The 18,096-nt window shown below is 28.9% G+C and overlaps 6 protein-coding genes across 6 annotated transcripts; 3 read left to right on the plus strand and 3 right to left on the minus strand.

The window, feature by feature from the left end:
* Positions 1-284: 284 nt before the first annotated feature.
* On the minus strand, positions 285-2,173 carry BX663DRAFT_425419 (WD40-repeat-containing domain protein; the record flags this gene model as incomplete). Its single annotated transcript, XM_051522482.1, has 4 exons — positions 285-348; positions 487-497; positions 679-1,724; positions 1,945-2,173. The coding sequence occupies 4 exons, from the start codon at positions 2,171-2,173 to the stop codon at positions 285-287; spliced, it is 1,350 nt and encodes a 449-aa protein (XP_051387513.1).
* A 1,332-nt stretch (positions 2,174-3,505) lies between these two features.
* BX663DRAFT_491175 (uncharacterized protein) lies at positions 3,506-5,116 on the plus strand. The gene is made up of 2 exons (XM_051525024.1): positions 3,506-4,988; positions 5,062-5,116. The coding sequence occupies exons 1-2, from the start codon at positions 3,899-3,901 to the stop codon at positions 5,082-5,084; spliced, it is 1,113 nt and encodes a 370-aa protein (XP_051387514.1). The 5' UTR covers positions 3,506-3,898; the 3' UTR covers positions 5,085-5,116.
* Positions 5,094-5,721, minus strand: BX663DRAFT_491190 (uncharacterized protein). Its single transcript, XM_051525025.1, has 3 exons — positions 5,598-5,721; positions 5,395-5,545; positions 5,094-5,309 (listed from the first exon to the last, which is right to left on the minus strand). The coding sequence occupies exons 1-3, from the start codon at positions 5,667-5,669 to the stop codon at positions 5,299-5,301; spliced, it is 234 nt and encodes a 77-aa protein (XP_051387515.1). The 5' UTR covers positions 5,670-5,721; the 3' UTR covers positions 5,094-5,298.
* Positions 5,722-8,179: 2,458 nt separating this feature from the next.
* Positions 8,180-10,709, plus strand: BX663DRAFT_481859 (uncharacterized protein; the record flags this gene model as incomplete). The annotated part of the gene is made up of 7 exons (XM_051524381.1): positions 8,180-8,571; positions 8,660-9,069; positions 9,171-9,672; positions 9,738-9,745; positions 9,854-10,476; positions 10,539-10,612; positions 10,688-10,709. 7 exons carry the CDS (start codon positions 8,180-8,182, stop codon positions 10,707-10,709), a joined length of 2,031 nt encoding a protein of 676 aa, XP_051387516.1.
* Positions 10,710-10,768: 59 nt separating this feature from the next.
* Positions 10,769-11,726, plus strand: BX663DRAFT_491194 (uncharacterized protein). The gene is made up of 3 exons (XM_051525026.1): positions 10,769-11,025; positions 11,127-11,539; positions 11,672-11,726. The coding sequence occupies exon 2, from the start codon at positions 11,231-11,233 to the stop codon at positions 11,453-11,455; it is 225 nt and encodes a 74-aa protein (XP_051387517.1). The 5' UTR covers positions 10,769-11,025; positions 11,127-11,230; the 3' UTR covers positions 11,456-11,539; positions 11,672-11,726.
* Positions 11,727-11,868: 142 nt separating this feature from the next.
* On the minus strand, positions 11,869-13,606 carry BX663DRAFT_491197 (transmembrane amino acid transporter protein-domain-containing protein). The gene is made up of 2 exons (XM_051525027.1): positions 12,066-13,606; positions 11,869-11,996 (listed from the first exon to the last, which is right to left on the minus strand). The coding sequence occupies exon 1, from the start codon at positions 13,513-13,515 to the stop codon at positions 12,184-12,186; it is 1,332 nt and encodes a 443-aa protein (XP_051387518.1). The 5' UTR covers positions 13,516-13,606; the 3' UTR covers positions 11,869-11,996; positions 12,066-12,183.
* Positions 13,607-18,096: the final 4,490 nt, after the last annotated feature.

Below are 18,096 nucleotides of genomic sequence, written 5' to 3' on the forward strand. Positions count from 1 at the left end.
ACTAATAAATGATAATATTCAATATATAATATACATATATAAATCATTACTTACTCCCTTTCTCTCTCTCTCTCTCTCTCTTTCGTTCTTTCACTTTCTCTCTTCCTTTTTTTTTAATAAGAATTTTAATAAATAAAGTCCTTACTATGTAATCATAAAAAGTATGTTCTGTAATAGTAAGTTTTTGTTTTTGTTTTGTTTTTTGTTTTTTGTTTTTTGTTTTTTTCGATATTTATAAGGTATCTTAAATTATATAATAAACACGAGGTTTATTGTAATTATATTTAATCTATTGTTATAAGATCATATCCAAAGTCTAAAACCATAATTCTTTTATCTTGACCAGCACTAAAAAAAAAAAAAAAAAAAAAAAAAAAAAAAAAAAAAAAATAGGCAGGTATAATTTAATATGATTTTGTATCTGCATAGAATGAAAATTATACCTAATAATTTTAGAACGGTTTAATAGACAATTAAATATCCAACTTGAATGTCCACTTTGAAAACTTAATTTACATTTATTTTCTTTTGTATCCCATACTCTTAATGTTTTATCGTAACTACCACTAACAACTGTATTCTATCATTTTTTTTTTTTTTTTTTTTTTTTTTGGTTAGTTAGTTGGTTGGTTAGTTAGTTACTTATTTAGTTTGCTTGCTTGTTTGTTATGTTCTTACTCTATTTAGATAAATAGAGTATACCATTTTATTTACCTCAAAACTGTCTATAGTACGTATCAAGTCTGAATGTCCTTCAAGTGTTGATACACATTGTCCAGAACGAACATCCCAAATCTTTAATTTATTATCTTGGCCACCACTATAAATAAATTGACCATCAAATTTGACACAAGCTAATCCTCTGGTATGTCCAACAAATGTTCTTAAACAAGCCCCTGTCTCTACATCCCATAATTTTAAGGTAGTATCCCCAGAGGCAGATACAACAAAGCCCTCATGGGATCCAAGGGCATTCACAGGTCCAGCGTGTCCTGTTAATCGTCTTAATTCAATCCCTTGTTGTTCCTTATCCCAAATACGTATGGTTGCATCCCTTGAAGAACTAACGATGTACTTGTCCTTGATGATAGCGATATCTAAAACGCCACCTAAATGTCCCTCAAGTCTCGTCTGAGGTTCAAAATTAGGTAAGGACCATATTAAACAGGTAGCATCAGAGGAACCAGAGACCATAAATGTCATATCACTTGAAACACGTAAACAAAGAACACTCCCCTCATGTTCAGTTTTAGTCAACACCAAACATGACTTCTCTTCTCCTCCTCCCTTTTTATTTTTCATTTCTCGGGGACGCTCCTGTATCGATAGATCCCATACTTTAATAGATCGATCTCGACTGCCACTGATAATTCGATTAGAGTCTAGCCAAACTAAACAATAGACACTATCTTCATGACCTATTAAATACCGAGTATGAACTTGACCATGTCTCCATCGAAGACTAAGTTGATGATGATTTTTATATAATTGAAAATAAGAGAGTTCCTTTAAGAAGATGGATGATACGAATGACTTATTGACTATAGTAGTATAATCTTGATGGAACAAAAACTGCCAAAGAAGGTGATGATCCCGATAACAAAATTGATAAAACTGCTTACACGTTTGTCCTAAATGAAGGATACTATAATAATCCAAGAACATAATTATCTTGATTGCCAATTCAGTTGGTAAACAGTGTAATGATCGTTTCTCCTTTTTCACTATAACATCTATTTTGTATATTATAAAGAAGGTAAGCAAAGTAATATATATATATATATATATATATATATACATTTAACTTACTTTGCTTTTGAGGTTTTGAATAATAATCATACATATGATTATCATCTCTTATTTCACCATGAACCATCATTTCATGCTGATGAATAGGATAATCATTCTCTTTCATATTAGCTTTATCATTGTTATCAAAGATACTATTTTTGCTCTGTTTTCGAGTGATTGATTTATGATGAAAACGGTTTACGAATGAGGTAAACATCAAACGTCTTTGCTTTGGAGGAGAAGCTGAAGATGGATGCTGTGTAGATGACGACGAGAATGAAGAACGACGTCTGCGATGACTAGAATCATTTCTCTGTTGTATTTGATAACTATTATGGGTAGGATTCAAACATTTTGTAGTAGGAGTACCGTCCTTACGCATAAAAATCTCAATACAAGTAGGGGTTGCTACCCTATCTGATGATTTAACAGAAGATGAAGGATTGTCATCGTCACTTGACTTGTGATTATTAATATTAGAAAATGATAGGTAAGAGAGTAACTTGGTTGCTGTAGGTGTTATCAAAGAAGGAGCCACTAGAGTCATCTTTATATAAAAATCTTATTCTTTCAATCTATTAAACAATAATGAAGAAAGAAAGAAAAAAAAAAGTTATTATAGAGGAAGAAAAGAAATTTTATATTCCTTCTATTTTATTTTATTTAAAAGAAAGAAAGAAAAGATAAAAGGGGGGGAGGGGAGATAACGAGAATGACTTTAACAAACATTCAAGCTTTTTTTTTATGTGTGTGTGTGTGTGTGTGTGTGTGTGTGTGCGTATTACTTTCACGATTTGTCTAGTAATTGTCAAAAATTTAAACATTCTCCATTTAAATATACGGTCAGAACAAAAATTATTTAAAAAAAAAAAAAAAAAAAAAAAAAAAAAAAAAAAAAAAAAAAAAACGTTAGCCATACTTTTTGATCTAATAAAGTTAATATGTATACATACACATATATATAAAAAGATCAGTCCAAATATGAAAACTAGTACAAGATTTATTTTTTATGTGAATTGTTCGCGATTTCCATAAATTAGTAAAGTGGCGATGACTATTTTAATCATGTAGATTACAATAACTATTCCTGGTTATTTAATAATAAGGTTGACTGCTCTTAAGAAGAATAAACAAACGAATATAACAAAAAATTTTAGTTTGAATAAAACAATATACAAAAGAAGACTGAGATCGGTATTAATACTAGACTATATCAAGGCATAAATGCCTCTTCTTCTTCATACTTAACAAAAGATAGAAATCAAAGAATTATAAGCTATTAAAATTTAACTTGATCTACTATTAATATTGCCCTTAGCATTTTCTATTTTAACTATGGATAATAATCCTTTTTTTTTTTTAACATTTCATGATATTTTTTTTTTCCAACACAGTAGAAAATATTATGTTTAGTCGTATTTTCTTTTTCTTTTACACACACGTCGTGGCAATCATTCTTTGTACATTTTGATATAATATTAACAAAGTATCTGTGTACTCTGCATCTAAAGCAGGTTTAGTTGTGAGTTTGTCTTGAACCAGTTCAAATTAATAACCCAACTTGTAAGTATCCAAATATAAAATCATTACTTAATAAACTTTTTTTTTTTTTTTTTTTTTTTTTTTCGTAACTTAAAGGGCAGTTTTGTATCCTCAGCAATAGAATTAAATGAAAATTTTGTTTTCCAACTTTCTATTTTATTTTATTTTATTTTTGAGGAACACGTAAAAAAAAAAGAAAACCTATTATGAGCGATAACGAAAGCTTCACTGATGAAAATCAACAAGAACTTATTCCTGCAATAGAAAAGTTACATGAAAAATGCGTATCTATATTAAATCATTGTAAAGATTGGAATGAAGTTAAGCCCATTGAAGGTTTACACAGGTATACAAATTCTCTTATTGCTGAAATGCATTTTATTGAAAAGTACGAAATGCATTTTTTTTTCTATTATATTACAAAGACTAAATAAATATATGTGTATATAAGCTTTTAGAAAAACCTTCACTTATAAAAAAAGAGCATGTCCAAAGTTCAAATCTGAGCTACCTAGAGGCTGTATATGAAGCTTTGGAGGGCGTTGGAGAAAGACGAAATGAGGTTATGCGTCTTGTAAGTGTTCCCACAAATGACAATGTATGGATGTCACGAGCAGCCATGATTCGAAATCATAGTGTAAAAGTGGACATCGTTTCAGAAAATGGATTAGTGTGGGTGAAAGTAATTGCACGAAATGCTAAAGCTTTTAGACATGAAATTATGGGTTTAGAATGGGATGGCGATTCTTCCTCAGAAGAGGAAGACGAGGACCTAAAGTCCTCATCAGAAGGAGATTTTGATAGTTTACCTATTTTTAAAAAAGCACGTGATTACTTAAAAGCGGCACAAGCTCATTCTGTCCAATTTCGTACACCTGTTGTAGTATTTGCCTTCATGCGTATTCGTCCCGAAGAAGATATTTTTGTACAGAGAATTATGGATGAACTAAAGAAGATAGGCATTCTTGTTCATTTACAACAACCAAATGATAGTATTCGATCCACTTATATGCCGTTACTAAAAGATATTCATGATTTAGACCACTTTACAACGCCTTCAATTAATATGGATGTTAGCTCTATGTTAGCTATTATGTCTGAGTTATCACATCATGTCTGTTTACCTCATGAAGTATCTGCTCTTCCCCTTCAAATTCAGGCTCAACGTGAGGCACAGGTACAGGTTTTACCCCAAATTTTACCTTATGTCATAGGAAAAAAATTATTCATTATTCAAAGTGCATATGATCGTCTTAAGGATATTGTTGATGTCGTAGGTGGGCCTAGGGAAATTTCTCGGTTTCAGTATTTATTTAGACATCATCTTGGTTTACAAGAGAGTATTCAGTTTGATCCTGAACTTTGGACAATTTTACCTCCTTTATCAGTAGAGATAATAGAAGATGCTTCCTCAGAACGTTTTAGAAAACTTTTAGATCTACCTCAACAGCAGAGGTCCAAATTAAATAATGGAAGAAAGATTCGAACGCGATTTTCCGAGTTTCATGCACAGATATTTGGAAGTGGAGATCATTATAAGATGACAACTATGACTTCTATTCAATGGATGGAAACAGCATTAGAGGAAGCAGGTATATTAGGTTCTCTTTTAGTTTCTCATGAGCCAAGGTCTTTGGCTGAGAAAAAAATGCGACCTAAGAATGGTATTAATTGTTAATAAACAAAATCTTTTTTTTTTTCTTTTATCACTGTTGTATCACAACTAACTTGTAAAGGATACACATAAATAAAGATAACGATAATGATAATAATAATGATAATAATATTAATAATGAATATTGTATTATATATGCATCTTATTTATCCCAATGATTTTGTTTTAAAATATAAACTATTATTGATAAGCTAAATAGAATTATAAACAATTTCACTATTTGAGATAGTATATAATAAGGCTATTAAATATGTGTTCTATATTAATGTCAAAAGAGAGTTATTATGTCTCTAGTAAAGAACTATATGAAGAAAAGGTATGGATGGTTTATATAAGGTATGAATAATATATTAGAATACATACAGTTTATTTATTCCAATAGTTACTATTATCCTTTGATTGAAAATAATTCTCATTGATATTGATTCTTTGAAAGCAATCATCTTTATCATGACTTAATTTACCAAAAGTTTTATTCATAATTATATCAAACTTTTTCCATTGAGAAGGATGTACTCCATTTCTAGGGCAGGCAGACTATATAACTTTAGTTAATTATAATTGCATAGAAATAGATATAAATATATACTGAATGCCCAGGTAGCCAATTGCCACATAATTCACAAGTAGCAGGTAAAGTAATGATAAAATTAGAATTCATGTTTTAATATAGATTATGGAGAGAAGAGAAGAAAAATAGAATTAAATGTAAAAGTCTCCTTTTATGTAGCCAACAAAAAAAAAAAAAGAAAAAAAAAAAAGAAATGCATATTGTATTAACTTGACTCATGTGGTCTTAATTATTGTCATACTTTTTTATAATATCATTGATGCTGTTTTATCTAAAGGAAAATGAAAAAGAAACTACTGTAATCATCATTTGATTTCGTTCCCATGTCTTTTCTTTAACTTTACACAAAATAGTTTATTTTCTTATTTACATAGAAGATATGTCATTTATACTCTTCATTTAATCAACTTGAAATCACTTGATATATAATATTAGGATGAATAAGGTCTGATCTATGATAAAGGGACCTTGAGTTGATAATAATGCATGCAAGATTAGTAGTCTTACATGCAAATGTAGAAATAATTTAAAATGGGCGGATCTTGACTTGGTTTTTGTAAATTAAATTAAAAAAAAAATAAAAAAGACAACCTATATTAATGCAATAAGGAGCTTCATCCTATATAAAGTCTATCTACAATCATTATTTAGCTTCCAACTCTAATTCCTATGCATGTATTTTATAATATCAGAAAACTGAAAGAAAACTAAGATAAAAAGCTATAGTTGTTTTGTTTGGTTTTATACAAAAATAGTTAAGGACAAAATGCGATTAGATTGTATTGCAGGAAATAAACCTTTTTCATTCAGAAATCCTCACAACTTCAAGTTTGAGTGATTTTTTTTTTTTTTTTTTTTTTTTTTTAAAAAAAAAAGAAATCAACAATATAAACTAAGAATAAAATATCAAGTATATAATTAGCTAAGTGATATTATACTTCTGCTATCCTACTAGCTTTTACAATAACAAAGGGTTTGACATGTATCAAAATAGTCAAGTCACTCATATCTAAATCTATTATCCAGACATACAACTTCTACTAATTATATACAATTCTCTCTAAATAATATGAAGATCCATTGTTGCTAGTTTAGCCATTTATATAACCATTGAAGTTGCCAAAGTATTTTTTATTAATATTATTTAATCTGCTTCTATTCATTTAATATTCTTGTCCGTATTAACTGTCCAAATTATCATTTTAGTGATATTATGCTCCTTTATCAAATAACTTCACTAGGTCTATTTTTAAGTTCATTTATTCTTTTTTTTTTTCCCTCAAAGATAAAAGCTTGTCCTAGTAGAGAATCTATTCTAACTCTGACCATACTACGCTAATGACCTTATCATTCTGGTTGTCTATGACGAAGTTTGAAAGAAGAAGAAGAAGAAAAAAATCAGCTATACTAATAATTACGATAAGTACCTTTGGATAAACCCTAATTTTGTCATTATCTCCTCTTCAATCGTCTTTTTCTTTATCATAAATGTGTTTCACTCTTTGCTTGTATATACATGAGAAGCTTCATACACCCTTCCACTTTTAAAGTGCTATCTTCTTTGCTTAATAGACCATCTATCCTAAAAAGTCTTAATCATCCGCGCTGATATTTTACCAATGTTTACTCATTATTTCTTTATTTGTAGTCTACTGTATGAAATACACCCAATAATGGGATTCCTTCTCCACCTTGGATACCAATTATTAAATTAGTTATCTTAGCACACTTTCTTTTAGTACCACTTACTTTAATATTAACTCTATGTATGTCTATAACATATATTTATTTAATTTCCTATTTCTCTGTTGCTTTTATGTGTATGTCTTGAAAAGAGTTTTTTTTCTTCTTCTTCTTCTTTTGTTCTCTCTTTCTCCTTTCTTTCTTTTTAATCTGATTAGAACAATTCAATGTATGTTTAATATACCAGTATTTGCTAAATTACCAGTCATTTAAAATTTTATCGTATCATTACAGTCTCACAAAAAAAAAATACACATTTGTTCTCACACAATGTATGTGCATGTGACTTTTACTCCCCCTCTCCTCATATATAAGGAAAAAAAAAAGAAGACAAAAAATACTATAGCACTTTTTATGTTTTAAAGACTTATTTCTCACGTGAATACAATTTAAAGTGATTCATAAAAAACAAAAAAAAACAAAAAAGGCATTATTATTATTTTCATTAGGATCACCTAGTTAAAGAACCAGCTATATCATTAAAAAAAAATGACTATGATATATATGTTTATCATACCACGTGTGCTTATGTACATACTGTTACTTCAGAGGAAATATAATTGTAGGATGATTCTTATATTATCATGAAAGGCTGTGTATACAACTATTAGACAAGAAAAAAAAAAGATCAACCTATTTTTTTTTTAAAAAAAAACACGAGTTACATTTGATAATTATAAAGATATTCGAATTCTGCATTGCTTATTATGAACACACATGTTAGTAGATCAAGATAGAAATGTGTTACATAATAGAAGGGTATATATAACAATAGTAAAGAGAATAAAAAAAAGTTCTTCCTTTTTTTTTTCTTTTAAAAAAACAAAACAAAACAAAAATAAACGAAAAGTTATAAAATGAAAAATTATACAATTGAAGTTGGCCCTGAACAGCCTAATGGTGGAAGAATTAGAAGAAATATTTCAGCAGCTGATGGTATCCTTCGTGTTCCTACAGTTGATGTTCATACGCTTTATGATGTGTTTCAGTATGGTGTAAAGAAATATCCTAATAACAATGTGTTTGGCTACCGTACATTAGAGACAATGGTAGAAGAAGAGAAAGAAATAACAAAAGTAATAGATGGTGTTGAAACCAAAATAATGAAAAAATGGAATTATTTTCAATTATCCGGATATCAATATGTAACATTTTCTGAAGCAAATGAAATGGTTTATAATATTGGCGCAGGATTTTGTTTCCTTGGTTTACAAGAAAAATCAAAAGTCGAGATATTTGCACCTACAAAGTACAGTATATATATATATATATATATGGATAGATAGATATAGACTACCTATTGGCTAAGTTACTCATATCTTTGAATTTATATTTAGTATGTATTGGCTTTTGACAGCTCATGGACTATTTTCACAAAATATGACAATTGTTACAGCCTATGACACATTAGGCGTGGAAGGTTTATTGCATTCTATGAATGAAACTGAAGTTGAAGCTATTTTTACTTCTGCAGAACTATTAACAACGGTTCTGAAGGTAGTCGGTCAATGTCCTTCACTTCAAATGGTTGTTTATAATGGCGATGCAAAACCTGAACATTTAGATAAATTTACTCAATATAATATAAAAGTCCTATCTATACAAGAGGTTATGGAACTTGGAAAGCAACATCCTGTTGAACCTCGTGAGCCTGAGCCTGAAGACTTGTGTTGTATCATGTATACCTCAGGAAGTACTGGTAATCCTAAAGGTGTCATACTTTCACACAAAAATATTGTAGCAGCAGGTAATTTAATGAATATATATATATATAAAGAAAGAGGGAGGGAGGGAGAGAAGGTGAAAGAGAATGTAGAAGATGAATATAATACTAAACTGTTATCCTAGTTGCTTCTGCAAATGGATTATTGGGAAAATATATTAGTTATAAAAATGACACAATGATGGCCTATCTACCACTAGCTCATGTCTTTGAATTTGTTGTTGAAAATACATGTCTCTTTTGGGGTGTCACTTTAGGTTATGCATCTGTTCGAACTTTAACAGATGCGTCAGTTAGAAACTGTAAAGGTGATATAAAAGAATTCGCTCCTACGTTTATGATTGGTGTTCCTGCTATATGGGAATCAATTCGTAAAGGGATCTTGTCAAAACTTCAAACTTCTTCTCCTAATGCTCAAGCACTTTTTACGAAAGCCTTTAATACTAAATGTTGGTTTCTTGAACGAGGTTTATCGACTCCTCTATTAGATCGACTTGTATTTAGTAAGATTAGGGAGCAATTAGGTGGAAGATTAAAGTTAGCCATCTCAGGTGGTGCTCCCTTATCATTAGAAACACAAAAATTCTTGACTGTCACAGTATGTCCTATTCTTGGAGGATTTGGCATGTAAGTATTATTAAACTTATATACATATATATAATTGATCTAATATATTACTCTTTATCAAATAGGACAGAAAGTATATATATATATATATATATATATATATAATATATAGGTGCATATATTATAACTATTTTAATACTAATGTTCATACTTTTTTTTTTTTTTTGTATATCATAATTAGGTTGCAGTGTTTGTTCTGTTATGACGCCTGAACAATATGGCTATGGTCATGTTGGAGCTCCTGGCTCAAGTTGTGAAATTAAACTTGTAGATGTTCCTGAAGCCAACTATTTCTCAACTAATGAAAAGCCTCAAGGTGAAGTTTGGATTCGTGGCCCTTCAGTCACAAAAGGTTATTGGAAGCGTGAAGACCTTACTCGTGAGACAATATCTGATGGAGGATGGCTTCAAACAGGTGATATTGCTGAATGGAATGAAAATGGCACTTTAACCATCATTGATCGTAAGAAAAATTTGGTCAAGCTAAGTAATGGTGAATACATAGCCCTTGAACGGTTAGAATCTATTTACAAGAGTTGTATCTATGTCAACAATATTTGTATATATGCCGATTCGCTTCTACCTCGTCCAGTAGCTCTTATTGTGCCTAACGAAAAAGAAATCAAATATCTCGCAGGATTAAAGAATATACAAGAAGAAGATTGGGATTTGTTATGTCAGAATTCCATTATAAAACAAGTAGTGCATAAAGCGGTAAATGAACAAGCAAAGATAGCTAATCTTAAACCTGCAGAAATACTTTTCGATATTTATTTGTGTGCAGAAGAATGGACAACTGAAAATGTAAAGTCAACTTTTACTGTTATTTCTATTACTAATACTAATACGATAAATTTAATTTTTAGGGTATGTTAACAGCAGCACAAAAAATGAAAAGAAAGGAGGTTACTGAGCAATATAAAACAGCTCTAAATGAAATGTAAATATAATAATACACACATACTCTTTAAAAATATAAAATTTAATGTATTTTTTTTTTAAAAAAAAATCATAGGAATAAACTTCAGTCTGTTTAAAATTAGTTACTATTACGATAAAGGTTATTTTGTATAAATATAGCATTTTTCTTTTTCTTTTTTTTTTCTAATTAATAAAATGTAAGGACGTATTGTAAAATAATAAAACATTTCAATTAAATCAATAAAGTTTATTGTATATTATTTGTATAAGAATTAGTAAGAAAAGGATATAATTTTTTCAGAGATAATGAAGAACTTCTCCATTTACGGTATTTTTAGATAGCAAAATTAAAAATCTATTAGTTTTTAGACATGCTTCTCTGTACAAATTTAGACTTATGAGTTTTTAAAATGACGGTGTCCCTAATTTCTCCTAAACAATATTTGTTAGTATTGAGAGAATACCAACTCCAAAGCTCTATCAGGCTGTAGGTTTTATCTCATATTAATTCTATCCTTTCGCTATCTATGTACCATATTAACAGAAGTCGTGCTCTCGACTGGTGACTTGTCTATTTATCTGGTAGCAAACCTAAAAATTGTTTCTTTTATCCATCCCACTCTTCTTACTCGAAATCATGTTATTAAGCATTTATATATACATGTTCGTTTTTACTAGCCCAGTACTGTTGACGACTCTTTATCCTTTCTTCTTGATATGCTTTCATATTGTAAACCTAAAAATCTTTAACAAATGTCTGCATAATTCCATTATTGGCCTATTATTTATGCCATTCTTCAAAAAGATAAATCATTTGGTAAATTATAAAGTCTTTCCTACTTCATATGAACCAGAACAATAGTTATATGATTAGTCATTGACTCAATAATATATTGAAATCATTTTTCTTAAAAAGGTCTTCCGATATAGTTTTCAATGTTGTGAACTAATTAGGACAATTAAATATATTATGTAATTGCAGCAATTATTAAAATCAATATTGAGAAGTATTGTTATCTTTTTTTTTTTTTTTTTTTTTTTTGTTATCAAAGATTACCATAAACATATATAGAATTACCCTATTTATTTTATCTTAAAAACCAAAATACGTATTTTTTTTATGAATCTGAAACCTGGCAATGTTTATTTTGTTAAACTGAAAGAAAAACTACCTGAGTTTATTCTATGAAAAAAAAAAAAAAAACTGAAATTAGGCCGGAGATTTGACCATCATACAAAAAAAAAAAAAAAAAAAAAAAAAAAAAATTAAAATGGATTTTATTGATTCGTTCAGCTATGTTAAGGAAAAGAATAATAGACGATATAGATTAATACAAAAAGAATTAATTTTGATAATAAGTCGTAACTTATTGAACCTTCTTTAAAAAAAGTTTAGAAACAAAGTAAATTCTTATTTGCAATATAGAAGAAAAATATGTATATTTATAAATATTTATTTAACGATATATAAGTTACAAATGATATAAAATTATTTATGTACAATTATATATAAAAATAAAATCATCTAGTTAAAAAAAAATGAAAAGGTGTAGATGGGATATATGGTATAAAAAAAAACAGGATCAAAAGTTAACTTGTAAAATCTGAAACAAGAGCCTTAATAGCATCAATGGTACCAAATATACAACCAACAATGCCCATGAAGATAGTAAGAGCGCAGAAGGCAAGCTCATAAATTGGCTTGTTACGAAAACCAGTTAATTTAAGATAACATAAGACGGGCAAAAGGAAAACAAGCCCACAGTTAGAAAGAGCACCAATAAGACTCATGAAATCACCAAAATAAGGAATAAAAATGGCAAGAATAACAAGAACGGCCATAGTACAGGTACGAATAATAGCTCTAATAAGCCATGCTTTCAATTTACCAAGTCTTTCATCTGTAATGTTAGTCCATTTTTCAAACTCAAGTGAGAAAGATGTAGTATATATAGGAATGGCAAGGATAACGTGAATAGTCATGACAATGATAGCAATAATTTTTCCTTTTCTTTGATCATTTAAATTGTTATAAATAGGACTTAATGTTTCGCGACCAAATGCCCAATAACCAGGGACAGCGGTCAAGAGATAAAGAATAGTACAAGTACCTAAACCGAAAATAACACACCATTTCCATTGATTTGGCTTCTTAAGAGCATGCTCAACATGAGGATAAGTGTTAATACCACCATAAGAAAAGGCGATAGTGGAAAGAGCAGAAGGAAAACCAGTCCAGATAACAGAATCAGTAACAGTATGAATATTAGGGTTACTGTTATGATCAAGAGGTGATTGGATAGCAACAATAAAGACAGCTATCATTGTACAAAGAGCGCCTACAGCGGAAAGAACAGAGACTTCCCTCAACGTTTTAGTGATTAAAGAAGGGATCAAAAGAACAGCACCAATGATACAACACCAACTCTTAAAATCCAGAGCAGCTTGAGTATAACGGAGTAAATAGTTCATATTACTGCTAGCAAGCACTAAATAAAGAGCAGGACAACCGAAAAGATTAAGCCAATGGAGAAAAGAGGCAACACCATAACCTAACCAGCCAAAGGCAGCAGTACCCACAGACTTATAATCATGAAGACGTTGACCTGGTTTATAATACAAACAGCGGATTAAAATAATACCACTGTAAATAGCCATCAGGTAGGATAAAAGCAAGATAAAAATACCAATCCAGCCACCTAAAGCAAAGGCATGAGGTAGCCCTAAGGTACCAGTACCTGCAACAATACAAGTAACATTGAAATAGCCTGTCCAGAAATTTCCATTACCGTGCCCAAACTCATTTGTCATAGATTCGGCATCCTCTTCAATGACAGACTCTTCATATTTAATACTTTCTTTGTAGCTTTGAGAAGGTGAAGGTGGGCTAGGGTATTTTTCAGTGGCTTCTTGAATTTGCATGTAATATAGCTAACTGAATAGTACTTATTTGTGTTGATTTTAGAGTTGAACTAATTAAAGTTTAATAATACGAAAGAAAATTAAAGAAATTGATCCAGTTCTTTGACAAACAAAAAAAAAAAATTCCCTTTATATATTTGTAATTTTTTTTTCCAAAAAAAAAAAAAATGAAACTAAATCAGGGTAAATGCTAGTTAGAATATCAACTCTTTTTATTTCGCCGCTTTATATTCTTCTAAGGATTTGATGCGGAGACAAATTACAGGTTCATAGAAGATAAAAAAAAAAGGAATAATTTCTATAAGCAAAACACCAAACCAACTAAAATTTAGTTTTGATGCAGATCAAAGAAGTTTGTAGAAAACTAACATATTCTTATTTTACAAACCATAAATAAAATTATATTTTTCATTGTAAATAACATAATTTGTAACCTAAATGCGTTTTAATATAATTTGTCATACAGTATTTGGTTATACAGCCTACCAATATATTTTCGACTTTAACACTACCAGGTATTATTCATAGAAATAACTATAAAAAATTGCTGAATTTTATGGGAACTGTCTTTGAAATCGGCTTTTAAAAAATAGAACAAAAGAAATCAAAGAAAATATGTGTCAATTTTTGTCCCTCAATCTTTTCAGTGAATAAACTGTAAACGGTATATGTCAAAAAATTATCTATTTAATCATTTACTTATTTTATAGTGATTTACAATGATTATAGAACTGATCTATTTAAGATAATAAATCAAGCTATATTGTAGGATAAAGTTGAAATTCAAATCTTCTTGTTCCTTTTCATAATAAAATATGAAACATGCCCTATTGTAAGGTTTTTGTTCCCGATTTTAGTTTTAAAAAAAATTTTTTTCCCCACAAAATAGCAATAATGATGTTGATCCATACCTTAAATTAAAATATTATAGATAAATTCCTTTCATTTAAATGGAGCAAAAAGAAAAACCCATATATCCTATGATAACGCGTTTTTTCTTTATAAAACATAGATCAATTATACTAAAAAGTTTTTATTTTCTTTAAGAAATGAAAGTGCTTTTTTTTTTATAAAAAAAACGCTATAAAGAAAAAAATCAATATGAAATAATAAATAATTAAGCTTATAGGAAGAAGAAGGGAATAAAATATTCTTTAGGATGTATATCGAAAAAAAAAGAGAATACAACAAGATAAAACAATGTGGATATGAGCATCAGAAAATAGATAAATACTCCGGTATTTTATTGTTGTAATTTGTTATACAAAGTTATTTTCGATTTACCACTAAAAAAATTAAAATAAACCGTGTATAGATTTGGGAGATAGTGATATATACGAAGTGAAGAAAAAAATGCTTTTTTTTTTTTACCAAATAAAAGGTTAATCACTTAACTCTATGACGTGCTGTTGACGATAATATTGTTGCTAGTAAAAACATCTCCTCAAATATAGACAGGTCATACTTGTGTTGAAATGAAGAATGTTATAGCAAATCTATTCCAAAATATACCATGAAGTATCACAGATAAATATCCTATAATAAATAAAAATATCATATCTAGCTTTTGAGTTTATTAATCTTTATGACTGACAGGAGCAATGGACCTATATATTATCGGATAACTAAGAATATATAATTATATTTTACACCAACTTACTTTTATTTATTGTCCTAAATTTGTTGAGATCTCAAAACCATAACTTTTCCATATTTCTCTTTAGTTTATATAATGCGTTCTAGGACTTTGTGTCTATAATATTCAAGTGGTTTCTATATACATATTCTTATGTACATATGAAAAAAAAAATACAGCATTGATAAATATTAAAGCTATTTACGTATATAATATGTTGTTTAAGTGATATATCTAAACCAACTTGTCAATATGCTATACTCTGCTTTTCTTTTCTATTTAACACACTGTTTTTTCTATATTTTTTGCGTTTATTGTTTTCTATATCTTTATTTAGGAAAATATTTAGTTATTGCTTTTTAGCTCTCATAACTATTTTTTTGTAACTGAATTTAACAGCTCAATTAGTATGAAAAAATGTTGGACTAGTCCAGTGAAGGATATATGGAAAGAGGTGATACAGCTTTTAGCTTTTAAGATTAGGAGTATGAGTTTTATTCCATTTTTGTGTCTCTTCAAACTCTACAAGTGTAACCATCTGTCCTTTTAACTGAGGTAAATTCTTTAAGGCTTTGATGTATTTAACATATACGATGATAATATAAATTGACATAACTTAATATACACTTATCAATCAACATACTGTCAGCTCATAATATCTATTTAATTTTGACACATTTAATGTCTCAGGGCAACTATATAGCTGTTGTTGCCTACATTTTTTGTTTTTGAAATGTCTCATATTTATTACTTCATTTTGTATATCTGTGTGATTGTAGCGGCGAAAAGATCATATCTTTACTTTGTCCAATTGGTTCCTTTTATTATAGCTCCATTATTTTCGGACAATAAAATACTGTACGCTTATGCTGTCCCTTCCCCGACCCCTCTTCATGTTAAGGGTTTTTGTTGAAGGTTAAACGGAAAATTATATAAAATATAAAACGGGTAATTTTCTCATTTTTGGATTCTATTTGGACACTCATCAGCTCATTTACGCGTTTGTTTGTTTTTTCCCCTTATCAGTCACTTATTCTTTTTTTTTTTTTGTACACTTTGTGTGTTTTTTTTATTAGATTCACAAACGTTGCTTTCCTTCCTTGCCTACTCCTTTTCTCTCCAAATTGATTAACAATTGATTCTATTTTTATAGCATAATATATCTATAAAAATGATTACACAATATACTCTCTCTCATTTATTACTATTTTTTAACAGCTTTAAATACAAGTTTTTACAATACAGATTAAAAGACTAGTAACACCATTTTTCTTGATCCTATATTACTATCAGTTCGAATAAATACTTTCAAATATAGGAACGGCATCTATTATCGACTGAATCGATTATATAGAAGGAAACCTTAGTTATGTTCTCTATATCTAAATAATCCTTTAAATAAAAAATAAAAAATAAAAATAAAAATTCAAGTATTGTTATCTTTTGTATATAGTTGACTAAAATGGTACGAATATCAATCACTTCTGGAAAATTCATTTAGCCGATAATACATCTTCTATTGCAGAACCTCGATAAGAGTCCTCCTTAGTTACTTCCTTTTCCCTTTTTCTGAAAAAGAGGAGAAGAAAGTTTTACAAACAAGCTTCCAAGAGAAATTCTAATAAAGTGCTATACATAACTTAAGCAATCACCCACTACTACTTTTTATTCATTTATATACACGTTAATTATCTATTCCTGATAATTACTTTTTTTTCTTTTTTTGATAGCCTACTATCGAAAAGTATATCCTTACTTTTGCTTAATAATGCTGCAAATCTTCTACAAGTTCTCTCTCTCTTTTTTTTTCGTTTAATATTTATAATATCAAAATATAAGAAAATATATTAGGAACAAGCAATGTGCTGTTTATTTCAATGGTATAGCTGAATTGATATAGTTTACTACATTGACAAATGATATTTTAATAGTTTCTTTATCATGAAGGACCCGTCAGAATATAAACATTTCTTTCATATTTTTTAACATATATATTAATATATACAATTACGATGTTTATTTCTTGATATAATACGAGAGAACTACACCTATTTTATTATCAAACTGATATTTACTATTAGTACTATATTTTCTTTTGCACGTATTATATCCAAATCATTGTTTTACTGAACATTATCCAATATATTATCTTTCAGGATCACTTGTTAAAGAAATATGTTCTTGTTTCGAAACTAAAACAGAATTTTGAGGTGGAATATTACTCATCCTATGTATTATCTGGAGATTATTAGTTAGATTGTACAGTTTACTGAAGATATAATTGAATTTTTAAAGCGAGTGAAGAAAGAAAAAAAACACTTCAAGTTTAAAGTCAATGTACTATTATTAAAAGATAAACGATTTATTACTTTTTAGTTTATTATTGATACACATACAAATGATTCTTACTTCTTCCTATGTATTTATCCTAATGTGACGTCATCAGATATTAGTGCTCTTTTCTTTTAATTTGACAATCATCAAGGCAATTAAACTTCAGTGCCCTTCTATACTTTGTGAACTGGTCTAGGGAAGCTTTGGTGTACAGTGCGTCCGCCGTCAATTGGACAATTTTTTGAAAAAGCTGGTCAAATTTTTGAATAAATTTGCCCACTTTTTTGAAACTCAATTGGTCATTTGTTTGAAATTCATTTGGTCATTTTATTTAAATTCAATTGATCTTTTTTTTTTTTTTTTTTGAAAATTATTATACTTTATATAATGTTAAGGGAAAGTTATAGAGGGACCTTATTTAAGCAATTACTAAATTGGTTTATGGAATGTTGAATAATATTTCGAAGATGCTCAACAGGTACTTCTTCACTAGCCTCAATAATTCTTGAAGTAAGCGTTTCAACATCATTAAGTTTACTTCGCTTTACTTTTCCCTTAAGAATGGCCCAAAATTGTTCTATTGGGTTGAGTTCGGGCGAGTAGGGAGGAAG

Source organism: Cokeromyces recurvatus (genome assembly GCF_025118155.1).
Source record: "Cokeromyces recurvatus strain NRRL 2243 chromosome Unknown BX663scaffold_1, whole genome shotgun sequence".
Lineage (NCBI taxonomy): Eukaryota > Fungi > Mucoromycota > Mucoromycetes > Mucorales > Mucoraceae > Cokeromyces > Cokeromyces recurvatus.

Coding starts and splice junctions, on each gene's coding strand:
- BX663DRAFT_491175 (XM_051525024.1), top strand. CDS start 3,899: ATGCGTCTTGTAAGTGTTCCCACAAATGACAATGTATGGATGTCACGA. Junction 4,989..5,061: donor GGCTGAGAAAAAAATGCGAC/CTAAGAATGGTA, acceptor ATCACAACTAAC/TTGTAAAGGATACACATAAA.
- BX663DRAFT_491190 (XM_051525025.1), bottom strand. CDS start 5,669: ATGAATTCTAATTTTATCATTACTTTACCTGCTACTTGTGAATTATGT. Junction 5,546..5,597: donor ATTGGCTACCTGGGCATTCA/GTATATATTTAT, acceptor AAAGTTATATAG/TCTGCCTGCCCTAGAAATGG.
- BX663DRAFT_491194 (XM_051525026.1), top strand. CDS start 11,231: ATGTTATTAAGCATTTATATATACATGTTCGTTTTTACTAGCCCAGTA.
- BX663DRAFT_491197 (XM_051525027.1), bottom strand. CDS start 13,515: ATGCAAATTCAAGAAGCCACTGAAAAATACCCTAGCCCACCTTCACCT.